General features: G+C 41.0%; 1 protein-coding gene across 2 annotated transcripts in view; it reads left to right on the forward strand.

The window, feature by feature from the left end:
* Window positions 1–24,995, forward strand: part of LOC132110959 (homeobox protein Meis1-like) — a 63,386-nt gene that overhangs the window by 32,913 nt on the left and 5,478 nt on the right. For both annotated transcript variants that reach the window (XM_059518099.1, XM_059518100.1), the window contains exons 9-11: window positions 11,799–11,875; window positions 23,616–23,678; window positions 24,697–24,782. In XM_059518099.1, coding sequence (XP_059374082.1) covers window positions 11,799–11,875; window positions 23,616–23,678; window positions 24,697–24,782 — 226 coding nt within the window. The remainder of the gene's footprint in view (window positions 1–11,798; window positions 11,876–23,615; window positions 23,679–24,696; window positions 24,783–24,995) is intronic.

Genomic DNA, 24,995 nt, shown 5'->3' on the forward strand with positions numbered 1-24,995 from the left:
CAGAAAACACATCAGCAGCATCATACGTCAGCAGCGTCACTGCAGTGTTGTGAACGCACTCACAACAGACCGGGAAGAGAAGACAATGCTGAATAAAGTCGTAATATTTGTTAATTTTGGACCAAAATTTTATTTTTGATGCTTCAACAAATTCTACCTGACCCTCTGATGTCACATGAACTAATTTGAAGATGTTTTTATTCCCTTTCTGGACATCGACAGTATACCGTACATTTTCACTGGAGGGTCAGAGAGCTCTCGGACTAAATCTAAAATATCTAAAACCTTGCCCCAAAAGGAGGTCTTACCGGTTTGAAATGACATGAGGGTGAGTCATTAATGACATCATTTTAATTTTTGGGTGAACTAACCCTTTAAACACCCTCAAAATTGGCTTTCTCACAGCGTCCATTTTGTATCGTCTTAAAAATTTAATTGCAAGTGAGGCTCCGGGTTGACTCTTCTTTGTCAAGAAGACTGACGTCCTTGTAAACAAACTTTAGGCATGGTAACAGTTAGCCAAGAGCCTACTCTGAATGGCCTTGTCAAAAAAGCCACCCCAGCCATTAGAGGTCAGAGGTCAACCAGGCCTCATATGCCATTAGAACGTGGTTGTTTATTGCCAAAGCCTTAGGATGTAGGCGCACCCATGGTAACCCCAGCGTGGCAATTCACATTTGCTTTGGTATAGAGTAAGTTTTCTCTCTTCTTTACCACACAAGTCCAAACCTCAATACAAATCAAATTACTGAAGCCTGTCACTCCTAAGAAGTTGTTGTTTGGAGTGTATATTGTTTTTACATTTGTTCTAATTTTTTTTAACCAAGCAGAAAGTCTATGCAGATTAATATTTGAAAGTTGAATTTAGCAGCCTAAGGTCGCTGGTTATTTCTTAATTTCATCTAAGTAGCAGTGAGTTCTGGAGGTGCCAAAATATCAAATTGAAATAGCTTCAAGGAATTCTTCAAACAGTGAGGATCAAGCATTGTGGATCTTTGAAAAAAAGGTTTCTTTCTTTCCTCCCTCTGTACTTTATATTCTTCTGAACTGTGTGTTTTTGCCATTTTACTATGTTACTTGCAGCCAACTGGGACTCTACATCAGCTGTTGAAGCTGTTTTGGTCTCCGTGGTGTTTTTGTTTGAGAGTGAGGATACAAGTTTATTTGTGTGTGAGACATTTGGAAGCAATGACTTGATGCTTTTTATAAGAGGTGGTGTCAAAGAAGAGACAGCTGAGTAAATCTTAGGGCTGTGGATGCCTATTGAGGCAGGATGAGCTCCCCTGCTCCCACATCTTGTAATGAAAACATCATCAATTACCCCACTGACAGGCCCCTGGGATATGGGGCAGGCAACTCTTTGGGGCTGGTCATTGTGGATAGACAACCCCCTGCACCCCCACCCCTTCACCTCCAGAGAGGGAAAGAGAGAGAGGGTGGAAAAAGATTGTATATCCATCATTAGCAAGGTTTCGAGGGTGACAGCGTAAAAGGCATTGGTGTGTCTTGGACAGAATGGATTGAATTGGTAAAATCCACATTGTGCAAAGAGAGGTGGATGGACGCTGCTTTGTCACTGCTGACACTGTCTTTCAGAAGCCATCTGTGCCTTGATTGATGAACACCACATCAGTAGACATTTTTCTACCAAAGCCCACCACGGTGTTCCAACATCAGCTGCACCTTTGGACTGAGGCTTTGGAAAAAAGAAAGAGCCATGTTTAGGAGTTGGTTCCTTTCCTCTGTAATGTCCCTGAAAGGCCGTTAAGTTTAAATTCATGTGACCTCTGAACTGTTAGAGCATACCTGGTCCAGATGAGTCTGCTTTCAAGAACCTGACAATTTTATAATACCCACAGGGCCAGCCACTGTTGCAGCCACGTCATTGGAGAAGATAATGGTCACATACTCTATTTTCCAGAAGCACACAGGTGGGCCTCACTGAATTCTATTCGTCCAGCTTATTAACATGCACTCTTAGGCAGTTTTGTTACGTTGTCAGTTAGAGAAAGTTATACACTGGCCTGCTATATTATAACAGTATTGTATTTCATTATCAGCTACTTGTGAAGAGTTAGCAGCTAGCATCTGTTTAGTGTGAGATCATGCTAGGCCTGCATGGTCTTCTCTCTGCACACCAGTCATTGCCTTAATCTCTCAGTTCTAGTTTCTATGTAAGCCCCACTAAATTGCTCTGACTGAGGTAACTGAGGGAAATACAGTATAAATATCCTGAAGTCTGGTACATTCCATTTAGATATCCACCAAGCACCAACTGTTGGGGACCATAGTAGTGTTAGTTTATTTGTCATTGGGATGGATTTATGGGGCATTTAGGGAGGATGTTAATCAGGGATTATGATAGGTGCTTGATCCACAACCGTCAAACCAGGGAAGGGCAGAGGATACAACCTGAGCTGAAATAAGGACAGTGGAAACAACAATATTTGGATGTTTATATACGTCTACATTTCACAGCATTGCCAATTTGAATCTTTGGGTGTCAGTCCAACATGCTCTGTTCTGTATTTGCATCTTAATCAGAGGTGTCCAGTTGCCCAGGGTATAGCTATGGTCTAATAAAGGTCCATTGGTGTTTTTAGATAACACTATGTGTGTTGATTCAGACCAGACTTTGCAGAATTACCCTAGCTATGCTGTAATCGTCAGTGCTCACGGATCTTTCTGTCTGCAGTCAGCAGCTCAATACCTTTTACTTACAGCCACTGCAGAGCATTCCCCCACAGAGCAGAACTCCAACAGTCTGTCCCAGATACTCTTGGCTCACTCTGTTTGTGTGCATGTGCTCGCCAGTGTATGCCGATGGATTATATGGCAGCACAGACGCGGTAATCAGTTTGCACGTTTGCTGAACTAATTTATCAATTCAGTTCCTCCTACTTGTAATCTCAGCCATGCGTGCTACTCAGAGTTTATTGTGCTTTTCATCTGGGGACAAACGGTTCTTCAGGAGGAAAAAGCACTACCCTCCGGCCTCTTGATGGGGCTTTTTTCCTTTTGTGAAGGAGTCACAGAGCATCAAAAGAGTAATTGTCTGGCAATGCCTGAAAAAAAAGTACACACAAATTAAAATACACATTTGCTCATTTCTGCATCAGCAGCAGGCACACCTAGACTGATACTGTTTTATTCTGCATTTCCCCTATTCCATTTTTCAAGCAAAGTGGTCCGAAACAGGAAAAAAAAGGGGCAAGCATTTTATAGTCTATAGTGTATCATTAAGTGTGCTGGCTTGGAGAGGAGATAAATTCAATTATTTTATACCATCATGCGTAAGTGCATAAATTGTTTAATGGAGCTAGCATGTCCTGTGCACTGAATCCAAGACGCTTTTAAAGTGCCGTTGTCTTTGTTGTCATTGATTTCCCGAGGCGATGAACAAAAGGGAAATGGTCTCAGACACTTAAAACCTCTTAGATTTGTCTTATTTACCTTAACTTTATCCAGGACTTGGCATATAATCAACTATTGAATAGAATTCTCTCCATTTAGCTCTGATAGTGGATCTTGACCTTTTCCTGCTGTGCTGAGTGCATGGTGTTTCCTGTCGCAATAAGGGATGCATGGCTGCATGGGAGTTGCATTGAGAGCACCTGCTGATCCATGTCATCCCCATGGAAATTGCTGCGTGTAACCAAGGGATCACTCCCTTCTGTGTGAGGAATCTGCAATGTGTCTTGAACCAGACGTGGCCACATTTCATCAGATTAGATTCACATGTTAATAAAAAAGTGAGATCACAAAGAAACTGGATGAGAGTTTTGGTCCATGGGCCTTTTTATTCTTCTTTCTGTTATTAGCAGAGTGTTTTAGCTGTGGTGGAAAAGGAAGTAGAAAGAGGCAAGGCGCTGCTCACTTGTTTGTTACGACAGATTAAGCCATTGATTTGTATAAGCTGTGCACCGATGAAGAAAGATCTGTCTTTCGCTCAGAAGAAAGGAGAGGTAGGAGAAGATAAAACAATATTCCAAAAGAAAAGGAGAGAGGAGAAATATCTTTCTTTGTTCTTCCTTCCCTCCGTCTGCGCTTCTTTTATTTAGACAGTGAAATGACATAAGGGAGCAATTGTAAAATGTCTTTACTTTTTTTAAACCTTTTCCAACCATGACCAGGTTTCTCTTCCCCTCAGGCCTTCCACTGAACATTAATTAAAACAGCCAGGTCAAAAGGCTAATTATGGTAATAACATAATAATATCGCACAGGTTATTAGAATTATTTTTGTGGTTCCGAAATTGCTTCCTTTGTGTATCATATTTCTGTGGAATTGGCTAAAGGGTAATTTCCTTGAGAGTAAGGGCATTGGAAAGGATTCTATGGTCAAGGTGCAACATGGTAACCTGATTCGCTTAACATTTAATGCACCATGAGTTCCTGCTCCTGCCACTCAGCCCCCACCTTCAACAAACCCAGTTTTGGCTACTGGGAGACAGGAGGGTGGAGTAGCTTGTGTACCGAAGCATGCATTAATAGCACTGCTTTGCATTTCACTCGCAGTACTCTCGACAATAGCTAAAACAATCATTTGTTTTTTTATCAGCTTTAAACAATCACAAGCCACTCTGATTTTGTGTGTCAACCAAAGCTGCTGGCTGGCACTCTCTGGAACAGGGGCTGGCAGAGGTGGCATGTGTACATGATGCTACCTGACTGACTGTGCTTAAATCCCAATCCCAGCAGATATTAGACTCCCCACCGAATGCCAGCAGCCCACCTTCAGCTGCGGTCGGCATGGCATGGCACAGTGCAGCTGAATTACTTTTCAATGTTCTCCCCTCAAATAGGCTGTAATTACAAGCTTAAAGAGGTTTAGTGGTCCAGTAAACTACATAATCACCCCTGAATCAGCCCGGGCTCATCAGCCCGGTCCACCAAGCCCCAGTCAGTGTTTGCAGCCAGGCCCCCTTATTACTGTGTGACTGTGAACAGCAGGTGTGGAACAACACGCATCCCCCTTAAACACAGACTCCCCACCCTTCCATTGGGATCTGTAATGAGAGCAAATAAGAGGCTGCTTACCCTACTGCGACTGACTTTAGATCAGTGCCTGAACCTGGCTTACCTCTTTGCAGTATCTGGTGGCGCTTGAAGCTATAGGCCACCCCATGAAAAATATAGCTCTGTTCTACTCTATGTAAAACTATTCAAATACCAGCCACTGTTTTCAAATAAATTGGCTTACAAATCCGGGTGTCCAGATATGTGTTATTTTGTCTTTTGCCTGTTGCACTTTGCATTTTTGAATGCAAAGCCCTTAGCTTAAATTTGATCATGTTGATTTAGCACATTGTGGGCTTGGAAGTTTAAACAGATATGGATAGATCTGATTTGTATTCTAGCCCACACCCATCCTTTAATTTTAGACTTACATTCTGTCCTCATTTGCCTCCAAACCAAGAGTGCCTATTCTCTACCCAAAAGCACTTGTGTTACACCCTTTACCCTAAACCAACAAAAATGTTTTTAACAGAGGATGACTAATTAAGATGCTGGAAACCAAATTAAACATATGCTCTTTTATCAAAGGAGGAGATGAGATGAAAAAAAAACCTAACAAGGGTGAAATTTCCCCAGCTTTAGCTTGTTGTAGTACAAGGATTTCTAAAAATGCTGTGTGTGAATAATTCATGTGCTGGCTTTGTGTGGACTTAGCTCGCTACAAACTTAGTGGCGCTCCCAATGAAGCATCCCCACTTTCTGTGACCCAGCCAGTCACCAACTCCACCAGGGCATCTTAAACCCTGGACTCCAGTTGTTTTCCAAATATAAGGTCTTTCTCCCTCTTTTGTTGTTGTCTCATTGGTGAATCAGTCCTAGGAAAAAATTGGGTTACAGAATCTTTTTTTGCTCCCTCTCTCCCTCTCACTCACTCTCTCTCTTCAGTTTTCCATATGAAGCATATTTTGTTTTTTCTTAATGAAAGACAAAACTTTGTGTTTATGCCACATACACAAAAAGGAATTTGAAATGCCTTAACTTCCACAGCTAAGAAATTTCTCTGAGGTCATGACTCTCTTGAGCAATAACACCTTTCTTTGACAATAAATAACTTTCCAACAAAGCAGTGTTTGTTCCTCTCATGTGTGTCTTACTGACGAAGACAGCAAGTGCAATTTTTTTCTGGTGAGATGATAATGCTCTTTGCCAAATATCAAGGGTAATCCTTCCTCCCCCAGCCTAAGGATTGGGATGGATGTTGTAGGTGGCCCTATCTGCTGAAGGCCTGAAGCTGTGGCTCTAGTGCAGTTAATGCTAGCAGAGTAGGTGGAGCACTAAACTTCAGACCTAATCCTGTTTTCTCAAAGGCCAAGCTACAGAATAGTGGTGAATGCAGTCCACATGTACAGTGGGTAATTCTGAGATGGTATGTTGAAATGATACTCAGTAGACACCTCGGCCAAAATGGCCCCTGGATCAAGCCTCAGGCATTCCTCAGGGGCAGCTTGGCTTCCATGGGGATTAGCCACAAGGAATATGGAAGTGAGGCAGCATTAGGAAACCTAGCTGAAATGAACCCTAACATATACCTTGAAAGGACCTGTTGACCTTTGTCATCCCTGCAACTTATTTAGTATTTAGACATCACATTGCTTAGATGGGCACTTAGTTGAGGCATTGTCAAATGGAGCCACTGTGTCATGCAACTCAAGGGGCATGCCTCATTTTTGTGCCCCGCTAATTTTCTGTGTGAAGAAAAAGCACCATGTTCAGCATATACTTATTTTACTAAGTAAATCTTGTGTGGAAAGCTTTAATCCAAATCGCACAGGATATGAAGAAATGTTATTTTAAATATAATTTAACGATAATAATAGAAATGTGGGTAATGAAGGCAGCAGAGTGGGGGAGTGGGGGAGAGGGGGCTGTGGCTGATTGTAATTAACTGGAACACAAAAAGACATGTCCACATTGACTGGAGGAGGATGTGTTCAGTACGCAGCCCTAGCCAACCCTGGGAGTTTACGGGTAAAGAAATAATGTTTGGATTCTGGCTTTTTTTGTGGGGGAAGCAAAATGATGAAGAAAACACAGAGATGAAAGGAACTTCCAAAATAGTTCTCCCCTCACAGTGAACCAGACAATCCTGTCTTAGGACCTGATAAGGAGCGCAGCTGGAGCTCATCCAGACCTCCTCCTCCATGTTCTACATAGACACAACTCTTCCAACAAAGACATAAAGACCAAGAGTACACACCTCTCATGTTTCTGCTCTCATAGTCTGGGTTGTACCTCTCAGCTTTCAGGGTACAGCACAGTAAATACCGTAATTCTCCCACAGAAAGGTCTCCTGACACAACTTGACTCCTCATATCTTGGCTGTATTCAAACAGCATTCTCGGACATTGCTCTGAATTGTGGGTAAGGAGAGCAGAGTCAATCAAGGGTTGGGGGGAAAGTCGGAGTTCTGTTTCGAGCAGCAATCTTCGGCTCAGAGAGAGCACAAGAGAATGGGAGAGACCTGTTCACCTCTTTTATCTCGGACTCTACACTCTTCCCCCCCACTGCCTATCTGAGGGGGCCGCGGAGGAAGACCGGGAGGGACTATTGTTGATGCACTGTTAGACACACACACACACACACACACACACACACACACACACAGATAAGATACATGATGGAGAATTGAGCACGGGGAGGACATTGTTGGCTTGGTATCCACTAGTGCAGAAGAGGCTGGAAATTCTGATGAAAGGAATAGTATATTGGACAAGACGTATCATTAAGATAGGCGAAAGGAAACAGGGAGGATGCGTTGAGAATTTCCATCTGTTCTTTAGGCAGTATTATTGCTTTCTCACTAAAGCATCACGAGACCCTGAGAAAACAATTTTCACCCAGTATTACTGTCAAGAGGATTAAAGTACTCAGTCGCTCGCTGAATATTTTAAAGTCTGTTGGTTTCTCTTAGTTAAACCAGAATCTAAATCACACTGTTTTGATGCACAGAGATAATTTGGTGTTTGGAGAAACCCATACAAGAAAAAAAAAAAAATCATAGAAGGCCCTGTCCCAAATGGTACCCTCACAGTCTTCCTCCAAGTTCAGACTTTTGTGATGTGATGCTGCTTTAACTGCCAGCTATAAAACCTTTTCATTCACTGTTCCTTGGTGGTTGTATGATCTTCCTAACCCTATCCAGACAGCTGACAAAAATTCAAGAAACAGCTGAAAACTCATCACTTAACTGCATCCTGCTGACTTGGAAAAAAAAAATCCTTCTATGCTTTCACTATTTTTTAAATTCCACCCAGTTCTATCATGTGCTATTCTGTACAATGTTTGAAACTTTTTATTGCTAGCACGTGTGTTATTGCCTCCTAAAAATAATAATTTGTTTTATTTCTTGTTTTGTAAGTCGCTTTGGATAAAAGCATCTGCTAAACGAATGAATGTACTGAGCTTGTTGTAATGCATTCTGGGTTTCTAAACATATCCACTTCATGAGCTTCATGCCAAGTTAACAGAATTGCTTTTGTGTGAGCAGCCATTAATTAAATGTGAATAAATCATATCTGGATGTTTTCCAGATATGACAAGTAATATCTGTAAATGAGCCCCATTTACAGGTATTACTTGTCATATCTGGAAAACATCCAGATTTGATTTATTCACATTTAATTAATTAGTGCTGCCCCGTTCTCCTCAAATACAGGTGTGGCTACCTCAAGGTCATTATGACAACAAAGGGGAGTCACATACGATGCTGTGGGCAGAAGAGCTTGTCCCAGTTTCAGTATGTACAGGAATCATATTTGTGTACTGCTGAATACTCACGGTCAGAGCAACCTGTCAATCACAGAACAGGTCTTTGTATGGGGTTTCTAGTATTTACTGAGAAGTTAGGATAGGATTAGGTTACATTCAAGTTGAACTGAAACCTGACTGCTCAGTTTCTCCACACCATTGTGCATTGTTGTAACATTTTATTTTATAAAGTTGTCTAACAAGTTGCCTTAGTTGACAGTCCTCCTCCCACTTCTTTTCTTAAAAGTGAAGCCAATGCATTCTTCATTCTATACTTCATCAATATTCTTAAGATATATTTTAATATTTTTATTTTTGTGTGAATGACTCTCTTAGTTACCCATACCTTTACAAATGTAGACAATGTAATGACACAGCTGTAGAAGACATAGCTTCAAAATAGCGGAATGCAAAAGAATCTTGTAATCAAATGGTCTGGCTAAAAAGTAAATTCTTCTTTCCAAATCATGTTGTCTAAGTGAAACCAATCTGAATTTAACCTGAAGCTTTCAGCGTAGGAGAGGCTGTGAGCAGAACCATTTTCTGATACCTGGAACTGTATCGGCCCTGTGCTAGAGTCATTATTTGTTGGACAGCAGCAGAACACTCACTGTTCCCCCTAATAGTGATGAAGCCTGCGATACTTTTGTCCAGACATGTTCACTTCACTACAGGGCTGACTAGCCATCACGTCACACTTAGTGCCATTTTTTCCTCCACAGTTCAGTTGTAAACTTGAGCATGACTTCTGTTCTCTCTCTGATGATTTGTTGAATTACAGGGCAGGTATGACATAAATCTGATGTTGGGGATATACATTGAATTTATGATTATGGTGGCCATTACATTTTTGATACTCAAATGCTGATCAGATGACAGTGAAAGATGCTGGAACGTTGTTTTCTCACATTTCCAGTCCTGGCCCTGGTTTCATACAAACCTCATCACTGTGGTTTAAAAAGATAGATACTGGAAACATACGATAAGGAAAAAGATTAAATAAATCAAATCATTCTTAAAACCTATGTAGGAATGGCTGGAGGCGACACTACAGTTATAACTTTCTGCATGAAATTGTCCACAGTTTGTTCCAATTACCTACAATTGGAACACATGAAAATGACAGAGCAACAGGAAAAACAACTCGCCTTCTCTTGGCAGTACAAGTAAATAAACATGCATTTAGCAACATGAAAGACATTCCAATTTATTATTGCTAAAAAAAAAGTACTCGTGGCGCCAACCATTTTTAAATTTCTGTTTGCTCTTTTGGAAGCTTTGTTTTCATTATACCTCTCAAAGGATGAATCAGAATCACAATTGCCAATGTCTTCCTTTTCAATGCTATATGTTAGATCACATAAGTAGAGGCAAATTATATTCATAAGCGCCCTTTCACTGTGACATGCTTGGCTCTTAGGGGCCATTTACACAACAGCGTGTTCAGCCAAAAACGGTAAACTTTTTTAGAGTTTTCACTCTTCGTTTACATGACAACGCCATTTTGGGAACTGAAAATGCATATTTTGGAAAATACATTTTTTTTTTTTTTAAATGGCAACGTTATCGTTTTTCCGTGTAAACACCCAATACGTGAATCTTTGAAAATGGTGATGTCATGTGCATGCGTAGTACATGTTAGGTATGTAGAAAGTAGTGAGCTCCACAACAGACTTCTGCCTGACAGTCAAAGTGACATTACGTTAAAAAAGTGCGGACTCAGAGGAAGACTGTGAGGGTTTAGGGTGCCATTTGGGACAGGGCCATAATCATCACTTCCCTACACGTGCTGTTTACTAACAAGGTGACGGCGCCAACTACTGGCCTGGCATACATAATACAGTGTTTTTGTGGATATGTGTTAACATGAATTGTTTTGAAAATGTTTACGGGACACTTTTGAAAAACGTAATGGAAAAACTTTTCAATTTTTGACTACACCACTGTCATGTAAACATAGCCTTAGTTGCTTTGCTGAAGTGTCAAGGATGTTGACTTAACTGTTGTCATTCAGTCATAGTGATTTTGCTAAATTCTCTGTTGAACAGAGATTTATTGTCACATTGGCTGTCTCTGTTAATCCTTAGCAGGTTGTGCAAGGTTTGGTAATGGGCTTAGAAGGTCTGAATCTGTTAGCACAGTCAGACAAACAAAGACTGTAGGTGTCCAGGTCCACTTATTCTGTTAACAAAGCATAATATGAAAATACTGTACCAAAGAAATGGGAAAGGGGTTGTTGCTGTGCTTTGAGATAAAAAAACATGTTTCTTTCTTTCACTCTTTCTCTCTCTCTCTCTCTCTCTCTAGGTATAAATATGGTGTAAACATCTTTGCACAGTGTACCTCCCATTTTGCATGCTCAGCAGGGGCCTCAACACAGGCTCTGTCTTGTCTTTTTCATGAACAGCACATTGTTTAGACTCAAAGCTAGCGTGCTCAATACTTCACACTCACGCTAATATAAATCAAGCAAATCTCACCTCACCTTTATTTAAACAGCTGGATCAGCTCAAATCAAGTTTCGAAACTGTTTGCAGTACTTTAGCGTCATCCACGTTGTTAACTTTTAGTTGACTGGCTAATCATCTAGAATGATGCTTATCTTACAACGATTAAAAAGGAAGAGGTATATATCAGATTTGTGGTTTGTATTCCACACAAAGGTTTAGATATCCATTCTCTATCATGCATTCATGGCAGAAATATTACTAGAATGAATTTCAGTGGGGTTGCACGGCACAGCACTCTAATTACTGTTTCTGTTCCCACACTTCACTTAACTTTATAATTGGCTTGCCTTTTTCGCTGCCATTAATTACACGATTTCATATTCCATTAATGACTCTAAGAAAGAGACACACCTCACTTTTTCACACTAATTAACAGCTGCTTTGCCACTTCTCTGCCCAAATGTGTGAGCAACGTCTCCCTTCTGTACCTCAGACCTTTCTCTCACTAACAAATGTGCTCAATTGATTTATTTACAATATTTCTCATGTCATTTCCTGTTTCTCTCTCTCTCTTTTTTATCAGCACCCCTACCCTTCAGAAGAACAGAAAAAGCAACTGGCACAAGACACCGGGCTCACTATACTACAAGTGAACAACTGGTAAGTCAATTGTACTTTTGTGTTTACATGCAATCAATAGCTTCGCCCCTGGCAAGCGACTCTTAATGATTTGAATTAATACCCTCCCCTCCCCACCCCCCGCTTTTACTCACACCTCCCATCTGTCTCCCACTTATCGCCTCATCTCCCTTCAAATCAATTCACCCAAAGGGATATTGCCGCCAGGATTTTTCCGACTTTTTTATTTTTTGTTCGCTCATTCGAATATGAATCCCTATCAGAGCAGCTACTCTTGCGCATATCTGAATCCTCTCAAAACCTGTCTGCCCCATGCTAACTGTGACATGAGACTCTTTGTCCCTACCTAAATAGCTATTGATTTCGACGTTTCCACTGTTAAAGTTCTGTAAAGTTGGACAGAACCCTTGCAGGGGTGCTTTTGTTCCCAGAGATGGTTATCAGCACATACTATTGTTAGTCGTGTCTAATAAAGGGCATGAGATAGGGAGTGGATAGGTTAAAACTAGCATAGAATGGAATGTTTGATGCAAGAACACAAAGAACCAACATATTTCTTCTTGCCAGGTCTTTACATGAAATTCTATTCGAAAACTTACTCTGCTCTTGTTCTCTAATTGTCCGAGATTTATATTGGCAAGGATCTGATTACATGTCCTAATCCATTTTTCAGAATAAATCGGCCTTGATGTAGATGCTCCCAGCATGGGATGGAGAGTTACTTTAAAATTGCATTCCGATACAAATTGTTCCTCACAAAATATTAATTATTTCACCAAGATAATCAGTAGCCTAATCATCCAACTATGAACTACTTTTAGTTACAAGAGAATAGCAACAGAAGCAAGATCACATATATAGCCACACATTTTATAGACCAAGCAAATAAGTATCTATACACTGAAAGCATTTTTAGAGCTGGCAACTGTAAAAATGGTTTGTTTCACTTGAGTGTCATGTCATTTGTATGTGGTTGTTGCAAATATTGTAGAAACTGGCGGTTATAATGTTTGGAGTCTCACATGTGTATAAGTGCTATGGAATGCCCATCTGAAAGTTATTCTAATTCTGTTAGAAATCATTGTTTTTGCAGAATACATTGCTAAACATATTGCATTTAACTGTAATGCAATCTACCTTTGTATCCTGATTACATAACATTGTTATTCCGTCCGGCTTCTCAAGCTTATTAACAACCATTCCCTTGCTATGTACACCAGATGTTAGGAGAGTGTGAGAGATGGGAGACATATAAAAACCCATTACACAAAATGTGATTTCTGACAACATAATCCTTACCATTGTTCAGCCCGGTACCTTGGAGACAATCGGTGACTAAGAATGAGGATTAATTTACAAAAGTGGCCTATCAGTGGGACACAGGCTGACAGACACAAGGGAATCTTGTTGGGGTTATCAATCTCTGTGACCTCACAACAACCCATGGGAGATCAATTCTTTCAGCCATATTAGTTAGCAGAGAACACACAGGCAATTACTTCACACACTGTCTCGTCCAAACCCAGCACTCTGGCTACTGGGACGGCTCATTTTGGAGAAGGGTTTGGTGTATGTTGAATGACTTGTCATGCTGCCTGTGTTTGTGTGGATGCGGGAGAAAGAGCACTTGTCTGAGCAAGTGTATGAGCTATTGTCAGTTTAAGTGGTATTAGCTGCTAAACCCCGCATTCTGGGATCTTGCTGCCCTCTTTCAGATTGTGTGCATCAGTGCGGATGTGTGTGTAAGGGTGCAGATGATATGGAAAGTGTATATGAAAACACACACACACAGAGAGAGAGAGAGAGAGAGAGAGAGATGCTAAGCACATCAGGGGTTAGAGAGTAGGATCTGTTGTTTCATAGGCCTGTGGTTGTGCTTAGTAGGAAGCTCACCATTGGGTGTTTCCATGGCAACCCCTGGTGATGTTACATCCTGACCTGCTGATTTTTATAGGCAATTTCCCTAGCTGTGATTCTATCAATCAGACTAGTCAAAGCACCGGCCCAACATACAATATACGTAAAAGATTTACTAGATGATTTCCAGCCTTCCACTTTTGCATGAATTCATATAGATTTTATTAAATTAGCATGCAGGTCCATATCATTTAACCAAATCTCTGAGCAAACATGTTGTTGTTTATAGGAGTTAAGGGCGAACATATGTAAACCATGTGTCATCAAACAAACAGCTAACACATGATGCTAAACAAGAGATCAACCGAAAATGAAGGCTTTCTTAAGCCCTGCTCCCATAGTCTTGTTAACACACATGTATGTGTCCATTATTGATGAGGACTCGGAGAATCCACAGCTTGAAGATTAAATAAAAAATGCTAAAGGCCACATGGGGTGCGGATCACTCATGAATTATTGGCGCTAACATAACGTGAGGGACTGCTGCGAATCTGGGTCCACATATTAACAATCGACCCGCGTGGGTGTGTGCATTGTTTAGTCAACATGCATTGAGAGTGTCTGAAAACTATTCCTATGGACGATACGCAATAGACGCACACTTAGTCACACCCTGATGGACACCCTTACGCATACATGAGCACAGAAGCACATGCATACACACCCACGGACACGCATGAGCACACAGAGAAAGCCTAAGACACTGTGAGCAAACGTGGCATCAAGAAATAGATGTGGATCGACTGTGGGATCTATTTTTTGGAGAGCTTTGATAGGGATTGTGTACAACTGCATGATGTAAAGGTGGTCAGTCATTCAACATACAAATGCAAAACTTTCATTGAAATAGCTTTGATGGAAGGGTAAGAAAAAGGAAAAATGCAGAGAGAACGAAAAGTCTTAGCCTTTGACGAGAAGAGAAAGCATTCTCAGAACACTCCATAAAGATCAGTGATGTAAAATCAATGGGCGGGTCATCAGGTTTCACGTGTTGCCCATTCTTTCCTTCCTGACGGAATTTAATAATCCCTTTAAAGATGCTGTTTAAACCTCAGGGATGGATTGTTTTGTCAATAAGGCGGCTTTTATGAAAGTCTTAAAAGCATGGAGTGAAGTGTGGCGGTGCTACTTTAGAGAAACAGCGTCCACACACCATGGATCAGGTTTCTGCGCCTGAGAGAAAAAAGGAGCAAGAGCAAAATAAAGAGAAAGAACTGGATGACTGGCATGCTTCACTTCTCTGACAGCCAAGCCCGCCCATGTCAAGAGAAGTTGAAACTTGTTGCTCTGCTTGTTCTGGATGATTGCTCTGTGTGCTCTTCGTGTGTAGTATCTGGCAATGTTCTTATAGCTTCGGGGAAAATGTGACCCCTGACCCAGTAGGTATCTTGGAGAGGGGATACACAAGTGTTTTACCTATACGAAAGCAAAATCATAAATGAGATCTATGTGGTGTATCAGTTGTTTCTCCTACACCATAATGAGATTTAAATGGAAAGCAAATGGAGACTTGCTTGAGAATAAAGATTACAGTGCAGTTTATTTTCAAGACAAATTGATACCTTTTACATATATATATATATATATATATATATATATATATATATATATATATATATAATAACAAGGAACTACATTAAGCTTGCTTAACTATCATAGATCAACATCTTGGTAAAATCTTACACTGGATTCTAGCTTTGGATGGCATGTGTGAGTGTGTGAGATTACATGTTTGCTAGATCCATAATTCTGGATGTAGTGTACACGGTAAATTAAATTGCTTAAGCTGAGCATGCATGCATATATGTGAGTCTCACTGTTCATGCATACATATGTGTTTGTGTATGAGCACAACAGCGGCCCAAAAGATGCAAGCAGGTCTGGGTGAGATGAGCCATAGCCCATGTCCCGGAGCAGCCTTCACACAGCCTTCCTGTCAAGGTGCTTAAGCGTGAACATCCGTGGCCTTTCAACAAAATACCAACACACCCTGTTGTCAAACTGCCAAACAAAAGACATATTTACACCAGCGAGACACAGGCATTCAGCCCAACCTACACCCTCGAAATCCCTTGCTACATCAGGCAAAGATGGAGACATATTGGAGAGCTCAGCTCCATGAAGCTGGATGGATATAGGGATTGTTTGCCTTTCTGCACAGTTGGGCTCAGTCTATTCTCAAGTGTTTGCTAACAATTCTGCCATACTGGAATTTCAGCACTTGCTCAGACCTGATCTCTGTGTTGTGTCAACAGCAGACAAGTTTGAGTGGTTCTGTGTGTGTGCATGTGTGTGCGTGTGCATGTGTGTGCATTTAGTCATGTGAAGTCGTTTGAAATGTGTGTTGGAGTGCGTGTGAATGTGTGTGCGCGTGTGTAAACGAAACCAGCGCAGTTAAAATAGTTTCTTTGTCTTGGAGAGAATGCATCTCTATACAGTATGTGGAGACATATGTGCATGGATGGCTCTTTGGTAGCGAGTTGTCGTAAGATTGTGCATGTGTGTATGCATGCATTCGTACAGATTCTGTGAACCATACAAGGGTGTACCCCCCTCTCTCTACCCCCCTGTCTTACATCGCAACAGGCCCCAGGCACTGCCTACATTTTATCTTCTTTTCTCTACTTTTTTATCCACTCTTTTGTGGGGGAATGTGAACATGACAGACGGAGGGTGGATCAGCACTAGAACATATTGGTTATGTTTATAAACCTAGGAACAGATTGGACTGCTGATTAGCGAGCCGACCACTGATTAGCTAATGAGCTTTTAGCATTACAGTGATTGCAAGGTCATGCTGAACTTCACCCCTCCAACAACAACCACAAAAATAAGCATTTTAGAGCGAGTAACACTTCATATATATATATATATTTATATATATATATATACATTAACATTAAAAAATGTTGTTCTAGCCAATTTATTTTCTTTTTAAATGTGAAGTGTGTCATTTCTGATCTGTTGTTACCAAATTAAAATAATAATAATAAAATAAAATAAAAAATGAAAATAATGAATTGTAAACAGGTTCCATGAAAACTCCTATCTGTTATTGGTCGGACAAACAGATTTTAGGTTTTGTCAGTTTTGAATTTTTAACATCATGGCAACACTTATCTATTAAATATAATGGTACATAAATCAAACAGTGCCATGGTACTGTATATATCAGAATACCTGATGGGTGCAGTCACAGTTTTTGTAAGAGAAGATGAAGCAGAAAAGTGACTAAACTTGTCAGACCACAAATTGCTGGCCTTCATTTATGGTCTCTACTGGTTACTCAAATTATCATACCATCAGCTGTTAAAGTAAAAATAGTTTTAGTAATTAAATAGTTTTTTTTTTTTTTACTCCGGTAAATTCCTGGTTGGATAGTCATGGTTAGTAATGCCAGTCAGAGCTTATGTGTAAGGTCTTGGATGTGTTAGCAGAACTGGTGCCAGCAGCGCCCGGCAGAGACCACCACAGTGACAGCTAGGCGGAGAACCCATTAAACCTACCGGTGTGATGTCATTTCCTCTCCTTGTGCTGCCACACACAGAGCTGACAGTTGACGGCCCAACACTGAGCGTTTGTTTGTTTGCATGTTTGCCCAGACGGAGAGGCAGTGCCCTCTGGCCCAAGCGTTTGCCTCTGGCATCAGGCTGCATGAAAAGCCCTCAGAGATACTCAACATCATGGAATGAAGGGTGTTCCAATGTTGTGTTTGTGAAGTGGGCATATGAGGGTGCCCTCTCACACTGATGTATTAGTGCTCTATTTCTCTTGCTCTCTCTGGACTGGGTGGGGAATCAGAGGAGAGCAAGCAAGCCGTGTTCATGCCAAGAATGACCTCATAGTCCCTGGCTCTAGAAGAGTGGGGAACTGTCTCTGAAGCATGTCCAGCACCTCGCAGCAGTGGCACTCTGCTTTGTTTTTCAGTGTTCGTTTGAATGCCGCAACAGAGATTGATCACAGCAATGGTGTCCTCTTCTCACCACAAGCTGGAGGTTTTCTGGTCTTAACTTTTCATGTCTTCCTGGCTGTGTTGTTCTTTTGAGCAACTCGTTGCAATCTCTGCTGCACCCCTCTCTCTTTCTCACAGACGAGCTATGTGTTTATAAAGTATGTTCCTCGGGCCCCAGGCTGCGGCCCCACTCTTTAAAAGCGGCTTTAGAGAGGACTTCACAGCTCTGTTAATGGAAAGGTTTCGACTTTGTTTAGTGAGAGGAGCTTGTGGGGGTGCACCAGGGGTGAGTTTGCTGAAGTAATGGCTAGCCTCCGTTGGAGGGGGGCTGATGCAACAGGATTAGACCAGCCGCTACTTAAGACTTCCCAAAAAGCCCCTTTACATCTCCTCTGTTTTCTTTGGCCAAGCTGTTTTGCTCTGCTAAAGTGGACCAGGTAATCCCGGTAAAGTCTGGGAATCTCTGACCACATACACATTTAAAAGTTTTTGGGATTTTGACTAGAATTAAATGTGAGATTGAATCCCCCATATTGGGGTTTAACATGATGATAGCTATGCAAATCTCACAGTTGTATACAAGAAACCTGGAAGAAAGCAAGTTTGGTATTAGATGGTGTAAGCAACTACAGCTACATTTGCAAATAAGTCAAGACACATGCCTATGTTTCTGCTATTTTCTAGCACCACACTTCAGAGCTGTAAGTGTCTAAAGAAAAATGGCATCACTATATTAACAACAAGTTCACACCCATCTTTAGGTATAGTATGTACATGGCCCCTGCTTCCCTAGACCCAGAAGAGTGGGTTCTTCTTATGGGATTTCACCACCGCAGACCAGTCTAATGCAGCGTTTCCACCGAAATTACCCCGAAATTACCCCCCCCCCCCCCCCCCCCAGACCTGTTGCTTTCTGCGTTTCCACCGCGGTCTAAAGTACCGGGAAGATTAGGCAAATAGTCTGGTGATAAAGGTCTGTGCGCGTTTCTCAATAAAAAGTACGCTGATTTTGGACTTGCATCCTCGGTAGTTCAGACTTTGTGCATTAGACTCAGGAGTGTGATGTCCGCGACGATGCAAATCCGGTAATTCTGCAAACAGCAGCATACTTGATAACTTCAGTCAGTTGACCATGGCTACTGCAATTTTCCACACTGTTTATTTACAATAAAACGAAATAGGATATCAAATACCACTTCCTCCTTTCGTTTTCATTTGAACATAATAATAGCTGCAGGAATAAACTTAGTTCAGGGAAATGTGTATATATACAATCATTACAATGAAACGAAATAATATACCAATTTGCCTTTTTTATTTTCATTTTAACATAAAGATAAATTGAATGCAGACCAAAGATTACCTATTAGATTCACCCAAAACAAATGATATTTTATGTTTACTCACTAAAGAGACATCAGAGCCAGCGGCACATATCAGAAGGTCTAGGGGAGGTGAGAGTGCTCTCAGCAAATACATGATTACTGAGCTCATGCTGATCGCGTGGAGCTGACCGTCTCCGAAATCGGCGAAACACATTTTTAAGTAGGTGCTGTCTTTTTATGAATAAACCGCAGATTTGAGTTTTAAACAACTACATTCTCGCCTGAAATACATTTTTAAAATTACATTTCATGACACAATAACAGTAATATTTTTAAAATGATCCGAATAAATGGTGGTTGAAAGCACAGTGCTGCGTGAACTCAACCAATCAGCATGTTTAGCGCCCAAGCCCCACCCCCAAAAGTTCCAGAACTTTGAAAAAGAACTACCTCGCCAGCAGGGACTTTCTGAGGGGCATTTTTTAACCCGGAACTTTATTTAGTTCCTGGTTCCTGCGGTGGAAACACACCGAGTACCACCCCAAAGTCCCTAGTTCCTGGGTAAAGTTCCTGCGGTGGAAACGTGGCATAAGAAGCAGCGGAAGGGGCCGTGGGGGAGGTTGATGTTATTAAGAATGTGAAGAGAGGTGAGAAAGGCAGGAATATGCAGTGCGAGGGGAAGAAGAGGGGTGTGATGTGGCTGAATGGAATTGTTTGAGGTGAGAGATGCGAAGGGGTGTTTGGAAGTTGGTCCTTTATGTACGCCCCATTCCCCCTCGTCTGTTTCCAGCAATGGAACAGGGTAACACCACTCCTCCAGGCCTGGGTTGCTGTGCACTGATTAAAAGAAGTGTGTAAATGTAAGTGTGTGTGTGAGTGAGTGAGTGAGTGAGTGAGTGAGTGAGTGAGTGAGAGAGCGGGTGCATTGGGGGGAGGCAAGAGTGTAAATAGAATTTGTGCAGCAAACAGCTGGACTAGTTTATTTAAGCAAAGGCAGGCCATAGCAACTGACCCCAGAGTGACTTGGAGAGAGGAGGAGCTGGAGCGAGGTGGACTTTTTTGACTTTTAGGTCGAGATGTGATGCTCGTATTTATGAAATTTGTCTTGAGGCATGCCAACATGTGAATTACTAATTACTTAAGTAAATGGATCTCCAGAGCAGATACTGATAATAATGTTGGTTTCACCAGAGGGGTCTTATTGCATGATTAGCTAGTTTAATTATTGCAGTTAGCAAGTTAAACGGTGTGGAGGAAGCTACTTCAAAAATGTAGTTTGCCAAGATAGAAGCTACATATTATTATCTGAAACTGTTGAACTCAAATTGAGCTATAATTTTGAAAGTTATTTACTTTAAAAGCTAGCAAAACATGGCAAACTACAGTACTGTACATTGTAGCTAGGAATCAACCTAATTTTAAATGTGTAACTATTTTATGTCAAATTATATTTTACATTTTAAGTATGATTTATTTTTTTATCATTTAAAACTGGGACAAAAACTGAATGAAACTGAATAATTGTTTCTGAATGAATGAACATCTCAATTAGGATGACAGCATTAAATTGTACCAATGAATTCATAGCCAAAAACTAGAAAGCACACTAATTTCAACACTGTGTTCATAATAATGAACATAAGCATTTCATTAAATATTATGCTTATATATATATATATATTTAACCAGTTACTACCCAACACAGAGTTACCACTTTGACTAAGTTGATAAAGCACACTTTATTTCAACTAATAATTATCCTAAAACCATAACATCTTCTATATCTTTTTACTGGAGATTCCTGTAGAGCCACAGATGCAGATCTGAATCATCAGATCATTCTATTCCATCGGTATTACTGATATGCCTGTTTGTGGGTTTTTAATATACATGTAAATGTAGCAGAATGTGTTGAAATGCGATTTCATGAGTGAAATTGGTCCTCCGTAGTCAAGCATGCGCCCCCTCACACAGTTTACATTTGAGGCAGAGGTAGAGAGCGTACGTAGAGGGCATATCTGAGAAAAAATGACGTACTTCATATGCATTTAGATAGACATACTGAAATATAACCTTTTGTATCTTCAATCTGGATCTTTCCAGCAATGCTTATTAAATTATTCCCTAATTGGTCACGCAACAAAGGCAGCTGATGAAAAAGACAATTTCTTGCTTTTAATTGGCCATTTCACGTGGCGTTCGTGCTACACCTGTGCGTTTGTAATGAGAGTGGGATATTAGCGGAGGCCCTGGCAGACCCGACAAAGATCAGATTGACTGTCAGTAAAGTAGAATGAGCAATAACTGCTCTAACACTTTATGAAACACACACACGTGCTAAAAGAATGTGAAGAACTAAACCTCTATCAAGGTTCATTTGGCTCACAAACACTCTCATCTCAACCTTTTTTCTCGTCCTTTTAGTGAAGCTGTGTATTCTTAACCCTCCTATTTTTACCCTACTTTGGTGCCACTAGTGGCGTTTTGCTTTAAAATAGCCCCCATTGTCCCAAGCTGGGCTGAATAGTTGGCTTCATTGTGTGCCTATGGGAAGTAGAAACTGAACAGGCCATAAATGCAGTCCTATAGTGCGGAGAGGTCGCGCAAAGGTGAACTTTTACTCCTAATGGAGGCTCCAGCTTTGGCCTGGCCCGTATGGCTCTCTGCTCCTTTTGATTGCCTTCTTAACCGTCAGCACCAGGGCGTCCGCCTGACTCACAGAACAGAGCATGACCATTCTTTCTATTTTTCCTCATACTCCTACACCCCCTCCTTCACCCTCACCATCTCTCCATCCCCCTGCCTGGTATTGTGTAGCACTTGTCCTTTGTTACAGCTTTTGGTGCATCTGGTCATAGATATAAGAAGGAATGGGAGAGGAAGATTAAGATACCTTTAAAAAAGAAATAAAGAAAGAAAGAACAGCCATTTCCACAATCTGAAAAAAACAAGTGAGTGGAAAAAAGGCAGAGGGAGAGCGAGCGAGTGAGTGAGGGGGGAAAATCCAAACGGCAGAGGTCAGGAGATAGACAACAGTGCCCCCCCCCTGCCCCCCTGACCCCAGCCTGAGATGAAGGCAGTAAAAGGAATGCCTAGCCTACTCCCCCTGCTCTCCAGCCAGCTTCTGGTGATAAAGCTCCAGACATTCTCTCATTTGATGATGCACTGCCATGTCAGTATGTTCCTCCCCGGATCTTTTTATTTTTTATTTTTTACAAGCCTTTAAGGTTATGTTTTAGAGTGATATTGGTGATAAATATATGAGAAAGTTCTCTGATCTCTGATCAAATAAATTTAAAGAAACAAAAACATTCTATTAAAGCTTTATGCCAGGAGAGGCCATTTATTATAGTAAACATGAAGAGTGCCTAAAATTTTCTAAAATCTAAAGGAACATTCTTGAGTGGCGCACTTTTTCATTATTATTATTATTATTTATTTCTGTATTCACCATTTTCTCAAAAGGTACACTTATTAATTAAATTATGAATATTAATAATATTAAGATATTAATAATAATATAGTTAATTATCCAAATTGTATGTTGTTTACAGTTGTATGTTCCAATGGCTTAAACGCAGCAAAAATTTAGAGCTGGAATGATCTGTTAGCTGGCATCTAGCATCTAGATCTGTTAGATGCCTATGCATCTATATAACATTTCTTTGTCTGTTAATCCTGCCCCTTCTCATTATTTCTCACTTTCTCTTTTTCTCCTTGTTTTTCTCAGCCTGAAAAGAGTAGCGGGGCTATTGTTTCCTTAAAAGTCTACTAATTCCCCCTTTAAAGGATGCAATGGAAGTGTCCAACTGTGGTAACAGCAGGAGGACATAAATCAAGTTGGAACCCCTGAGCATGGTCTCCTGGAGGTGACCAGGGTCACAGGGTCACTAGAGGGGATTTAGGCAGAACAAGGCCAGACCACTCCGATGTATGGTGCAAGGAGGCTGGGGGTCAGAAGCTACAGGGGCCAGATATGTTTTTGTCACAAATGTTATGCACAATATGCAGAATTGCAGATCAGCCTGTTCTTTTTGGTGGGGCAGGGGATGGGTCTCCTCATTGAACATACAGTTTTCAGGGAAAAAGAAAACATGACTTGTACTTGTTTTCTTTGACAATGCAACAATTTTCTGTTAGCAAACATTCCTTAAACACATTAATTCCTGTGGTGTATATCAACTATGTTACATCTGGCATCAGGGTTTGAATGGTTCAGTGGTTTAAAATAAAAATGTTAAAAAAAGGAAAAGGAGTCTCTTGAACTACATAGACTTTTCGTCAAAGTGCTTTTGTGCACTTTACTTAGTAGGCAATATATATTAAGCTAGCACAAGTTGGTACAAGTCATAAGTTTTGTAAACATTTCTGTGTTATGGAACAACTCATTGACACTCCCACTGGAGTACTAGAGGATTAGAGAAAAAATCCCTCAATTACCCCTCTGATTAGCTATCTGGGCTGATCTGGACAGCAACAGGCTTGGACGTGACTTTGTTTACAGAAAAAGACAGCAAAAACTCCAGTGAATTTGCAGTCATACGTTGCATCTCCTTGTTTTTTATAGGTTCATTAACGCAAGAAGAAGAATAGTGCAGCCCATGATCGACCAGTCCAACCGAGCAGGCAAGTCCCCCATAGTTTCTGTATTCAAATCCTGCAGGCGAAAGCCCCCTGCAAGCCATGCACCCGGAGGCCCACCTGCCGGTAAATACTTAGCCCAGCCTGGATGTCAACAAAAATTGACCACTAAAATCCATCCAATTAACCCAAAGCACTAATCATGCTGACTTGGGCACTATATAACCCAGTGACGAAGAGAAGCAAGCAAACGCACACGGTGGATTAAAGTATTGAAACAATAACTATAACTGGATCCTCTCAATGCCATGCATTATACTGGAGCACATTTGAGAGTTGTTCAGCCAAGTAAAGAGGATATTAAACACTTTTTCCCTTTATATTTATTTATTTTTTTAAACTTCATATTTTATTTTGTAGTGGCAATGTTTGCCTCCCAGTTCAGTTCTTCCTGTTAGTGAACAGTGTCCCTGGTGCATGGCTTGTTGTGGAGTGCTGTAAAGTTTATTACCTGTAATAGGGTTCAGGGGGCAGGGTTGCATTAGGGACTCAGTAAAGTTCAAAGGCATTCATTGGGGTTGAGTTGTTGTTTTTGACCAAATAACCCCAACACATGCACACACACACACACACACACACACACACACACACACAAATACAAACAAACACTCACACACACACACACACAAATACAAACAAACACTCACACTCACAACAGCGTGAACTCACGGTAAGTACTTCTCAGTTAGCCTGTGTGGGTAAAAAAAAAAAAATCACTTAGGTTTTCTTCATATATTTTTGTGTTGTCTAAAAATGTTTCCTGTATCTATAGAAAATAGGCTTAGGGTTTGTTTAATTTTTTTTTTTTTTCTAGTATTTAAGCTTCATTGGGCATGTTCTGTCAAATGTTTGATCTCTCATGAAATCCAAAGAAACTGTGTTAAATGCTTTAGTCTGCATGTGTGTTAACAGATGATGTTTCTCCAGTGACTTAAACTTAATTAAAAGCACTAATTGACCACTGTTCGCTTGCCCCAAATTCCCTGACCATGCTCTCCTTCAGTAAGTCAAGGAGCTCCCTACAACCCAGATGGTCAGCCCATGGGAGGCTTTGTGATGGACGGCCAGCAGCACATGGGAATCAGACCACCTGGTAAGACCTTGGCATGTCTTCTCCTTTGACATCTCCCACCTTCTCACAAGCCCCCTCCTTCTCTTCCTCACTACCTCCTTCTTAGTCTGATTCTAAGACCCTTGGCTAGCACAGGTGTGGTCCAGTGCATTACACCCCTTTGTCCCTTCATGTTTCCTTTCTGAGACCTTGGCTTTCTAATACCCATTTTACTAGAATTTGCTCTTCTCTGTG

Source organism: Carassius carassius, chromosome 30, assembly GCF_963082965.1.
Source record: "Carassius carassius chromosome 30, fCarCar2.1, whole genome shotgun sequence".
NCBI classification, from domain to species: Eukaryota; Metazoa; Chordata; class Actinopteri; order Cypriniformes; family Cyprinidae; genus Carassius; species Carassius carassius.